Source organism: Bidens hawaiensis, unplaced genomic scaffold, assembly GCF_021521415.1.
Source record: "Bidens hawaiensis isolate Kalapana, Puna unplaced genomic scaffold, B.hawaiensis_p1.1 tig00002735_1, whole genome shotgun sequence".
Taxonomy (NCBI): Eukaryota; Viridiplantae; Streptophyta; class Magnoliopsida; order Asterales; family Asteraceae; genus Bidens; species Bidens hawaiensis.
Window position 1 is genome coordinate 835,733 of NW_027491147.1, and position 12,176 is coordinate 847,908.

The 12,176-nt window shown below is 36.1% G+C and overlaps 2 protein-coding genes across 2 annotated transcripts; one reads left to right on the top strand and one right to left on the bottom strand.

Moving 5' to 3' along the window:
* Positions 1-1,893: 1,893 nt before the first annotated feature.
* On the bottom strand, positions 1,894-5,497 carry LOC143620941 (UBP1-associated protein 2C-like). The gene is made up of 3 exons (XM_077092506.1): positions 4,545-5,497; positions 4,023-4,418; positions 1,894-2,757 (listed from the first exon to the last, which is right to left on the bottom strand). Exons 1-2 carry the CDS (start codon positions 5,395-5,397, stop codon positions 4,024-4,026), a joined length of 1,248 nt encoding a protein of 415 aa, XP_076948621.1. The 5' UTR covers positions 5,398-5,497; the 3' UTR covers positions 1,894-2,757; position 4,023.
* A 1,782-nt stretch (positions 5,498-7,279) lies between these two features.
* LOC143620877 (F-box/FBD/LRR-repeat protein At5g44980-like) lies at positions 7,280-10,054 on the top strand. Its single transcript, XM_077092462.1, has 5 exons — positions 7,280-7,378; positions 7,452-7,499; positions 8,308-9,506; positions 9,602-9,808; positions 9,926-10,054. The coding sequence occupies exons 2-5, from the start codon at positions 7,472-7,474 to the stop codon at positions 10,052-10,054; spliced, it is 1,563 nt and encodes a 520-aa protein (XP_076948577.1). The 5' UTR covers positions 7,280-7,378; positions 7,452-7,471.
* Positions 10,055-12,176: the final 2,122 nt, after the last annotated feature.

Below are 12,176 nucleotides of genomic sequence, written 5' to 3' on the forward strand. Positions count from 1 at the left end.
ACCTCATCGATAGAATTCCACTTGCATAATGTTTCAAAGTGCTTTGAAACAAAGAGAAACTTTACAAATGTTTCATTCTAGTCTTGCCGAGAATGATTTGGCAATCCCCTTTTCAAATGAGAAATGGGAAATTATCAATGACTTATCGACTTTTCTTGAAGTTTTTAAAACATCAACTACGAAACTATCGGGAACGTATTATCCGACAAGTCCCTTGGTTCTTTCGGAGTTATTTTTAATCTTTAAAAATCTTAAAGAATTTGAAAATAAAAGTCCAATGTTTTCAAACATCATATTAACAATGAAGTTTAGATTAAAAAAATACTTTCCACCGGTTTTTACTTGCGCCGCCGCTTTAAACCCAATGTTAAATGTTACGGGGGTTGAATGTGTGATAGACGAAATTTTTTCAGCCTTAGATATGCATGAAGTTAACCCAAACTTTTCAACAGAGGCAAAAAATGATTTTAACTTGAATTTTAAATTTATGTATGACTTTTATTTAAATAAATATGGGTCAAACATACACATGCCTACGCCGGGGGGGGGGGGGGGTCTTCATCAAGTTCAAGTGCTACTAGAGTACGAGATCCCATGATTAGCCTTATGAACACCGTTCGCAACGTAACGGCTAAAAAACAAAGGAGTAACACCCCTTCAAGCGAACTAGGAAAGTATAGTGTAAATGATTACTCTACCGGTTTATCCGAAGAGGAATATGGCACTTTTGATGTTTAGGCTTGGTGGAAGGTAAAGGAAACCGAGTTTCCGATTCTTGCCACCATGGCCCGTGATTTACTAACCGTCCAAGCTTCTACGGTAGCTTCGGAATCCGCTTTTTCTCTTAGTGGCAGGGTAATATCGGTGAGAAGAACAACACTAAATTCGGAGTCGGTGGAGATGTGCATTTGCTTAAAGGATCACTTGGACTCAATCGATCGTATTCAACACGTAACCGCTCTCGAAGATGAAACACCACTTGATGTTCGAGTGCACGACGAACAAGAAGGCATTTCTACAAGTAATTCCGAGGAAGAAGTCGCAACTTTCAGTGGCAACCTTCAGTAGTTGTCTTTTCTTCATCAGTTAATTGTTTATTTTTATGTTAATTGTTTTTTTTTATTTTTCATGTTATACAAATACGAATCGTAGTTTAGAATCCAAATCGCAAACGAAAAACGAAAAAAAAAAAATTTACACTGTAACCGGTTGGAACCGGTTACGGTACAGGAACCGGGTTAGGAACCGGTAAGAACCGGTTAGATAGGTTAGGGGTCCGAGGGTGGGAGAACCGGTTTGGTTCCCTAACCGGTTCGAGCCTAGAACCGGTTTAAAAGGGGGTTTTGAATATAGGAACCGGTTAGGAACCGGTTCCGGTTCCTAGTCTCAAACCGTTTTGAACATGCCTAAAGGGACCACAGCCCCAAAAGGAAATAGTTCAGGGTTAAATGCATTAGGTACATTGTTTAGATGTAATCTTAAATAACTGGCAAAACAAACACACTCGGATTAAACGACTTTCCCATAATCATAACCAGATACATCAACTATGTTGACTAACTCTTCTTGCCTCAACATAATGCGTGATCCACCAACTTGTTCAACCAAAATAGTAGCAATCGCAATTAAAGATGGTGGGCGGGAAAAGGGGAAGGAGAGGGGGGAGGGGTACAAGAATGTTATTTAAGCCGCACGCAAACTCATTTACTCTATTGTTTTCATTGATGTTAAATCTCGTTTGAAGCTGACGAGTCAAGAGTGAAAATTCAACACTTGTTGAATCCATTCATTCCATTTATTGAAACAAACGTTAAAATTAACAAAATTCAATAGTTCCATTCATTCTATTCTCCAACAAAATCTGTTACACTGACCGATGCTCCAAAATAAATTTATCACCACTAGTAAACACTAAACACTAGTAAGGTATTCACGTTAGATAACAAGTGAAGGTTATCATAGAGCTACCAAAATGGTTGAAAACAAAATAGTCATTGTCAACAAATATCTGGTGAAATCATTACCTTCCAACTTTAATTTACAACAGAACCGCAATTAGCGCTTACTAATAATCTCACGTAACATGGCCAAGCAGATCTTGAACCGCATTTACAGATTCAAAAGAATATAAAACATACAACTAACCCAAGACTTTGAGCAACCAATCCTTGTCTTGAACCACATTTAGGATGCAAAAGACAGATTAATTTATAGAAACTCACAAATAACTCGAAAAAACAAACCAATCCTGGAACCCCTCAATTTGTATCATCATTACAAGTGGTTTTGCGTTACACCAAGTTCGCATTTGGCTTTTGATATATTATTTAACAAATATTTACAAATACAAGGACACATTTATACAAACAAGGTCATAACATAATTCAGATTTCATATCTTAATAAACAAACAGCACCTTATCCCAGATGAAAGAAAAATTACACAAGCAAAAATACACACTTATCAAGTTAACCACTTTATGAAAGCATATAAAAGCAGCAAATCTGAATATCAAAGGTTAACATCTGGTAAAAAAAATTCACATAATCTGCAGCAGCTAAAAAATAAGAAGCACATACTAACAAGTCTTATACACCTTTCATAGAGAAAAGGTATAATAACATCTAAAGCATAATACTAGCAAAAAGAAAGAAAAACAACTCAAGACAGATAGCAGCAACAGTCGAAATATCGACCAATCAGCAATCACCATAACCATTTAAACCACTCGAAGCAGTCCAACAAGATCTCATACACCTGGATACCACATTTAACTCAATCCATCATTCAACAATCTACCAACATAACAAACATTATCACCAATATATGCATCCAAACAAAGGAATGTGCAATTACTGACCAGTCCTTGCAGCTTTTAAAAAAAATTATGACCGATGAAAAGTGAAAACAGCTTTTAGATAAATTATAATATAGCTTACTCAAAAATACATTGAAATCAAACACACAAAAAAACAACTATAAAATCTCGAAATAAAAATTTGTATAATTTTGGTGTATTTGGTTGAGAATTTTTAGAACAAATAACTTTCATTTAAAAATTCAATAAATAAAAACAGATGCACAACACTGTGCGATCAGTTTTTGGGTATCATTCAAGTAAAAAGTGAATTGCCTAAAGTTCTGAAACAACCAAACATTATTCAGTTTCAAAAACACCATTCAGGTAAAATAAGCATGTTGACAAGCCTGAAAAAGAAAGCAAAAACAGTTTTTGTGTGATCACACACCAACTAAAATCACATAAAATAATAAGTATCCAAAAAAGCTCAGAAAGAAAAAAAAAACAGATGAGAAAAGCATTTAGCCCCTAATACAAAGGGGCAACAAATATCACATAAAACAATTACTGCTGCATTATTGCAAACAAATAGACTCAAAAAGGATACAAGCCAACTGCACTAGCAAAATCACAATGTATTAGCTCACCATACCAACCATGACACAAGCCTACCTTTCACGGGAACACAAAAATCATGAAAAAATACTAGCAAGAAAAGAACAAAGTGGTCATATTGATCCAGAATTAAAACTAGTTTCATTCTATATACCAGTAATGCAAATATGCAATAGTATACTGTATTAGCACATCCTCAGCCACGCTTAAGTTCTTACCCAAACAAGAAATTTAACAAAAGTGACTCGTTAACAATGTATGATCGTAGCATATAGCATACAATTTCCAAAAACAATATAGAGAACGACGTTCAACAAATTATTATTCTTTTACCAATAAAAAGAACAACTTTCCTAAAGAGATAAAGATGACGTTAGGTGACACCTATTACCATATTGAACATTGTAAAACTCAGCAATTTGTAAACTTGTCTTATGATAAAAAATACAGGTGTAATTGTTTAGAAACTAAGTAAGTTCACCTACTAAAAATTAGCATAGTATAAAGCATCAGCCAAGGATGACCACTAATGCAAGTAACAAGCAATTAATAGACTTACCTAAAATGTGCAAAAATAAAAAATAAATAATATTGATACTGAAATTACCTCAATAGTAAGGGGGTCCACCATGATACATCGGGCCGGGAGGACCTCTCGGTCCAGGTGGCGGCGGCTGGTGCATTTGTGTCGGATAAGCTGAAGACAAACCATAACCACCACCATCAGGGTACCCTCCACCTGAACTCGGTGGCATTCTATTCATAGAAGTCCCGTAACTGTTTACCCCAGGATAATCCCCACCTCCGTAGTGTGATCCACTGCCGTATCCGCCACTGTTATAACCGCCACTACCATAACCGCCGCCACTACCGACACCAAAAGAAGGTGGCCCTTGATTCCCATAGCCACCACCACCAACTGGAGGTACTGATGAATTCATTGGTGGATTCTGATGTGGCAGAGGCCGCCCGCTTGAATAACTGCCATACGTTGTTAAACTTCCTGTAATCCACCATTAGCATAAAACTATCACTTCAAAGTTATTTCAAATAACGAGTTACAAACTCAAACATTAAACGATATATCTAAGGGCTTAGACATTAAAACATAACAATTGAGCAATCATACCATAACCCGTATTCATAGACCCCGGCATCGGAGGCGGAGCACCATCACCATGTCCCGTCGGCACCTGCGCCCCAACCCCACCCGGTTTCCCCTTCTTCCCATCCGTCGCCATCTTACACATCACCTGACTCCCATCAATATTCTTAATCGGATCCACCAACGAGTTCCTCGCACCCTCCTCACTCTTATAAACAAAAAACGCAAACCCTTTCGTCTTCCCCGACTGCTTATCGAACCCCAACGGGCCTTCCTCAATCTCCCCGTAACTCGAAAAATGACTCAACAACCTCTCACTCGATATCTCAAACGGCACATTCCCCACGTAAATCTTCCGCATCGACACGTCAACGTTCCCCGACTCCCGGGCAGCGGCCAATTGCGCTACGGTAATCCTCCCGTCAATTTTCTTGCTGGGGTCTTTTAACGCGAGTATCGCACCGTCTATATGCTTAAAAGTAACAAACCCGTATCCTTTCGATTTACCCGAGTTCTTATCGGTGATCACAATCGCCTCATCGAGTTCTCCGTACACCGAAAAGACAGACCTTAGCTTCTCCGAGGTTGTCTCCCAGCCGATACCTCGTACGAAGAGTTTACGTTGTACTGGGTCGGAATCGGCGATTGAACGGACGGCGTCTAACACGGCCACGTCACGGACCATGAAGGTTTGAAGGACGTCTAGAAGCTGGTCTTTGGTGAAGGGTTCGAGGATTTTGCGGGCGTCTTGTGGGGTGAGAGTGGGTGACGGCTGTACGGCGGCGGCGGCGGCGGTGGTGGTGGTGGTGGTGGTGTCGGTGGTGGTGTATGGAACGATGCCGTTGTCTTCGGTTTTGCGTTTCTTTGAGAGTTCCATGGTTGGTGGTGTTTTGGGTGGAGAAGTGTAAACCCTAGAAACCCTAATGTGATAGGGGAAGATGGTATATGTTTGTTTTTGCTCTGGGTGAACGCTATATGTTGTTGTCTGTTTATCAAGGGGTAGTTAACATAAGTATTTTTGTTTATTTTTGTAAAATATTGTTATTGTATTTATCTTGAATTATTATATGTTATAAATGTTATCAATATTCCGGTGTATCTGGAAGGCTCGAAATAAAAAAAAAACGTTCAACGGATCCTCTATTGAACAATAAAAAAAAAACTTTCAACGGATCCTCTATTGAACAATTCAAAGTTGTTGCAGAGATAAAATGACCACCGATGAACTATAATTTTGTTTCAGTATGATCAATTTTATTATTCAAAATAGGGTGGTAATGCAGCTTGTTGTCCACTTGTTGTAATTTGATCATTTTGTTCAGTATTAAAAAGTTGCCTGCTTAACGTGAAGAAAAATGATTGCTTCTATAATGGTAGCTTTGGTGTAATGGCGTGTTCTACTTCCATAATGCCCAATTTGTGTTTCTCTGGTCTTTACTTATGACTTCGTCCTAAAATCTTGCTAGATTTTAAGCATAGTTTTGATCGTTGTACACAAAAATTGTAATAGGTGTAATCCAGGCTTAAGTTATTTGGATGGAAAAAAAATTTGAATCTGGCGGGTATACTCGAAAACATTTGAGACAAGTTTTCTGATATTTGATTGGCCATTTAATAATTTTACACTTTTATGGGTATGAGGCGAACATGATATTGAATGATACGTTCTCTGATTACCTGAAGCCTATACCCGTTTCCCAAACCATATACCACTAAGATTTTCACTTTTATTCTTGTGTTTTGTAATCGTTATTAGTAATGTTTTATTCCATTAGTTTTATTATATATGAAACACACCTTTTATATGGATATATATGTATTTGATCATATAATGTATATTTTATATTTGTATGCTATGAATATAATATTATTGTTTGGAATTAATTATCTTGAAATTTACATATTTTAACTCAAAAACATATTCACGAAGTTGCAATAAAAAAAATCATAATGGTTTAAATAAGTATTATTTTCAAAAAAAAATATTACGATGAATCGACTTGTTAGGGTTGTTCAAAAACTCGTGACTCGTAGCTCGTACGATAAAAAGCTCAAATAAATATAGGAAAAAACCTTGTTTTCAAACAACCTTAGTTGGCTGGTTTTTGTAACCAAGCCAAAGCTCGGCTCGGCTTGTTGACTTGATCTTATGCTTTTTTAACTCCAAGCTCAAACTCATGTCAGCTCGAATCTTTTACAATCAGTTTTACGACCTGTTACAAAATTTCGCTGCATGATAATTAGTTGGTCAACAATTAACAATTGTTATTTTTTGGGTTAAGAGAATTTGTTTATCCACTTTATAATAAAAATAATTAAAAATGCTTTAATATTAGTTGTTATTTTATTTATATACTTTTAATAAAAATTTTATGGCTTTAAATTTTATATTATTTATATAATAATATCCAGAAAAATAATTATATTTTTAGAATGTTTAACATTTTTAAAATATCAAACTGAGAAGCGGTCTAGCGGTACCGGATGACATTCTCTCACCAATTCATGTTTCGTTCGTGATAAAATATCGTGTGCGAGTCAAGGACTTTACATAACGAACCTTCGAACTGTGAGTTTCCTCTGTAGCTAATGACAGGCCAGGTCACCAGTTCTATCTATCTGTAATCGTGAACGTTTTATTTGTGTCTATGGTTGTACTTGTACCTGTGTGACTGACTGGGCTTTCTTAGATATTCCAAAAAAAAAAATATTATAAATAAATAAACTCTCGTTCATGTGTCCGAGGCCTTTGTCTGTTGTGTACTTGAGTTCGTTCATAGTCTGCAAACTGTAAAACATGAAGTGAAAGAGGGGTTTGGAATCTAGAGATATATTTCATCTCCTCGAAAGCGAAAAAGGTAAATTTGACATCAATACTGTTTCATGGTTTTCATATTTATTTCAATTTTAATTTCCATTTCCATTTTGTAGTTGGAAACCCTTGTGAAATTATGAGTCATCTTCTGCCAAGCGTAAATGGTGAGTACTATAATGAGTATAGGAGTGTGCACGGAACCGAAAAAACCAGCCCGGAACAGAAAAACTAAACCGAGTTAGAAGCCGACGGTTCGGTTTCGTGTTTTGTGAATAATCGAAAAAACAAACCTATTATTTTTAAGCACTTGTAATTTTATACTATGGCTTTAGTTGTTGTGCATGTAGAATTTAACAAACCACGTCTATTGGTAAATGTTTTGTTAACTTGGATATTGATTTTATTTTTAACGTTAATCGGTTATGTTTTGTTAATTTGGATGGGATTAAATGGTTTTAAATGTTTGTACTGATTTTATAACTTTTAATCTGTCATTTTGAATGTTGAGCACCTTTTGTTAGCCCTAAATATTTCATGGGTGTTTGGGATTGCTTATTTTAGCCTACTTATAACTTATTAGCTTATTGAAAACTAATAAGGTGGGTGTTTTGGTTTAATTTTGGTGTGAGAGTGATAAGTTAATAAGTTACACTTTTGTAACTTACTAACTTATTGAAAAGTTAATATTTGTTAAAAAGTATACGGCTCAGATTCAATATATTGAGTCTAGTATTTTGCCCTGTTTTTAGTCCGGTTAGCAAAACTGAAAAAACTTATTCAAAACCGAATCGAACCCGAAAACCGAAACCAAACAGTTTTGAAAAATAAAAAAACCGAATATTCGGCTTTTGGTTTGGTTTTCGATCAAAACACCGAAGCGAACTGCACACACCTGAATATAATCTCCACAAAATGTAAATATGATATTTGTTTTGGATGACATGAATCTTGATATTGATTTCCATTTTGTAGTTGGAAACCCTAGTGAAACTGGAGTGGTGGATCGCATTTCAGAGCTTCCTGAATCTATCATTCATCGCATACTCACTCATTGTAACACTTTTGATGGTCCTCGTGCACATATAGTTCGAATGAGTGTGTTATCTAAGAAGTTGTTTGATCTGACTGCTTCCTTCCCGGTTTTAGATTTCATTATGGTTAAATTTACCAACGTACATGTTTCTCGAGAAAGTTTTTTTAAGCATGTTGACTATACTGTGTCTAGATTTTGCCTTCAAAATGTCCCCGCATTTAGGCTCATTGTCACTACAAATATCCAGGAGCATGCAGAGTTAGATACTGTTAAAAGATGCGTTGAATTAGTTCTTGAGAAAGGCGTGAAGGACTTGGATATTGATATTACTAGCTTGGCAGATGTCCCAAAGTATCGTTTTCCTAACATACTCTTGTCCGTTTCTGTGTTAATGGAGTTGCGCATTCAAGGCTGTGAGTTGCCTTCTTCCTTGATGGTTGATGACATCAAGTTCAAGTCGTTGATTCATTTGACACTCACAAACGTCCGAATAGATGATGATGCGATCACGTATCTCATCGCCAGTTGCTCTCTCCTACAATTTTTCTATATTAGATGGTGTTATGGTTTTAAAAGACTTTGTGTCCAAAGGCATCAAAATTTTCGAGTGGTTTGGATACAATATAACACTCTAGTTGACAGAATAGATATTGAAGCTCCAAATTTATCTACTCTTACCATAGAAGGTAATTATGGAAGAGTGGTACCACAAATGAATCTGGCTGCATGCAAAAAGGTGACATCAATCTATTACTATAGTTGTCCCTCGAATGATCTTAGCGACTTCTTATCCAACTTCCCTATAATCGAAAATTTGTATTTGTGTGCTAATTATAAGTTCAAGAACCTCAAGTTGTCAAGCCCTTCCTTGAGGAAACTTATGTTATATTGTCTCTTTCATTTAATTGATTTCGAAGAAATTGAGTTGAGTACTCCCAATTTGGTTGTATTTCGTTACCCTTGTAGTCCTTCTTCAATCAACACTGTGCTAAGCAATTCAACCCAATTGAAAGCATGTATGCAGTGTTATTTCAACAATTTCATGGACGTTCGGTTGTTCCTGAATTTAAGGCAGTTTTTCCACAAGAAAAATGGATTTAAAGTTTTGAACTTGTGTATTTACATCAAATATAGCGAGGTTCGATTCTTTGATCAATAATTTATGAATTAATTTGCTGTGAACATTTATATAAAAGAATCTCAACACAAAGTTTATATTCATTCCATTTGCAGAAATACATACAGATATTGAAGCCAAAGGCATATGAATTGCCACCTTATGAACTCGAGCATGTTAAGATACAACTTTACGCTCACGAAGAATCACCAGCTCATGTCGCTTTTGTGGATGCTGTACTTTGGTGTTGTCGTCCGCGATCTCTAACTTTAGGAGCATCCTTTCCTTTAATTGATTTTGGAGAACAAACTGATGTTGTCAAGGTAATATTTGATGAAATCTTCATTATCCTTTTATTGGATCGGATTTATTCTAAAATAAATGCAATGCAATTAAGTAGAGATATTATCCTTCATCAATTTCTTCTTTTTTTCCTGCAGTTTACATACGAGAAGCTTCTTCAGCAAGAAGATCAAGCCCATACCAGTATTCAGATGGGATTACCTCATGAAGGAAAAGAAATTATGTTCAAAAAGAAACAAGGTACCCATATTTTATCAGCTAACTAGCCCTCCAAGAAGAAGTAGGATGATGGAACAATCAAAGGTATGGAGATTTTCTGATGCGTTGGATTTAGGATCATGACAGATTTTAGTAACTATTAGAGTTTAACAAACTGCAACATATATTCTGCTTTTTTATACCGACCTATGTAGGGATGGTTTTGAATCTTGGCAATGGCGTCTCGACTATATATATTTTTCGGTCTTATTTGAATCTTGTCAAAGGTAACCTTTGCTTTGGTACTCGTTTAAATTATACATTTTTGGGTCTTATTTGATGGTTTTTGCTAAGCCTAGCAAAAATGGGTGGGTCAGATCAGGTCATAACATGATTTTCTTTATTGTTAAATAGAGAGCGAAGTCTTAGCAGACCAACTTTAGTTTATTTATCCCGAACGAACCATCTTGCGACTCTAGTTTATATCATTTTCCTTTGTTTATATCCCTATATTTTGTGTGGTCTTGTGAGTCACTGTCACTATGCCTAGCAAAAGCAGGCGGTCCAAGTAATTTGTTAGCATGGGTTCGGGTCAAAGTTTTTACAAAAATCGGTTCGGGTTGAATTGAACGATTTTAAAGATTGGCAATTTCTGTTTCATCATTTCAAAAAGTTGCATAAACGCCTAAGTGGATTCCCACAGTTTATCCATCTTTGTTTGCATGATCTCTAGTAGGTCTTAAAAAAATAATATAAACAGTTTAATACATACATGTATGACTGTGGAGTCATTTGCTGCAAATTATGTTTTTGATGTTGGGATGAAAAACTTCTGTTTCTATCTTTCGCGGTTTAAATAAACAGCTTTACATGCATTTTCTATTCTAAACGTCCAATGGTGATTGCGAGCGTATTTTTTTACCTCGTTGCCAACCCGGCCAACTGACTCGAGAAGATGATGAATAGTATTTTAGCAATTGCCTTTGGTATCAAAATTGAAGATGAATATCTAATTTGATGTCTTTGGTCAATAAATTTTGCTCAACGCTTTCTTGTGATAACAATATTGAAATAGATTAAACCTTAGTTATGAGTTTAATTTTGTGAAGATGGATACAAGAATTTCTGATTTGTAAGAAGAACAAGAGAATCTGGGTGTTTTGTCATAGCCTAGAGGTAGGCGAACTGGGTGGTTGTTTCAGGAACTGGTTTCGGGTTTGGTTAACAAAGTCAAGAACCGGGTCAGATAAGAACCGGTTCCGGGTATGTTAGGTTTTTGACCGGTTTTGCCGGGTTTTTATCAGGTTTTGACTGGGTCGGATCCGGGAGAGTTGAACATCTTCCTGTGGGTTCGGTTATGGGTTTGGGTACAATTTCTCTAAGAAACTAAAACCTTGTTCATACCCACGGGTCAGGTATAGCGGGTTTGGTTTTGAATTATATACACCTGGGTTGGGTCAGGAAGCGGGTTTAATGCCCTCATCTATCACAACTTTTTCAATTTCAATAACAATTTAGGATCACATGGGCCGACCGGATCTTGTGGTGGGCCTAATAATAAGTTTGGTGGCATCTATCAATGCTATGATTTTGATTTAAAAAATTTGCGCAATGAACAAGATATCTTTCTTCTCAAGAGTCTTACGAAATAATTTACTTTCTATTGCAAAGCTTGGGTCTCAGTAATCGTGTTTCCTCTGTTTTAAAGCGTCATGCCTTGTGGTTCCCCAAATACAAGCGGTGAAATGACATCACGTCTATTACATGTTGCCTAAGTCATATGTTATAGTCGTTTCATTTCTTTGCGTTCTTCCAATTCTTCTTGACAAACTCTCCAGGCTATAGTTATCTTTATATCAATTGCTAGTTTGGTACACTTTAATCTAAACACGAGTTTAATTACCAAAGATTCAAACACTATATAATGAAATGTGAAGAATATATTAACTAACAATCACACAAACAAGATTAAAGTTTAACTCTCAAGTACTCTCTCTTGTCGTATTCGTGTTTGCACCCCCAAAAAACCCCTTAAAACCATAAGATTTGGGAATTAAGGCGAACAATCAGTGATCTATAGATGTGACATTAGTTACAAAATCAATAACTAAACCTAAAACTAACTACATATAAAAATGCCAATTTAGATATAGGACCAGGAAGGTAATCGAATGTAGTTAAAACAATGGC

Bases quoted from the DNA above. Each gene is read 5' to 3' on its own strand.
- LOC143620941 (XM_077092506.1), bottom strand. From the start codon at position 5,397: ATGGAACTCTCAAAGAAACGCAAAACCGAAGACAACGGCATCGTTCCA. The intron at 4,419-4,544 runs GTATGATTGCTC...GGTGGATTACAG, and splicing joins GTCTATGAATACGGGTTATG to GAAGTTTAACAACGTATGGC.
- LOC143620877 (XM_077092462.1), top strand. From the start codon at position 7,472: ATGAGTCATCTTCTGCCAAGCGTAAATG. The intron at 9,507-9,601 runs GTTCGATTCTTT...TTCCATTTGCAG, and splicing joins TTTACATCAAATATAGCGAG to AAATACATACAGATATTGAA. The intron at 9,809-9,925 runs GTAATATTTGAT...TTTTTCCTGCAG, and splicing joins AACAAACTGATGTTGTCAAG to TTTACATACGAGAAGCTTCT.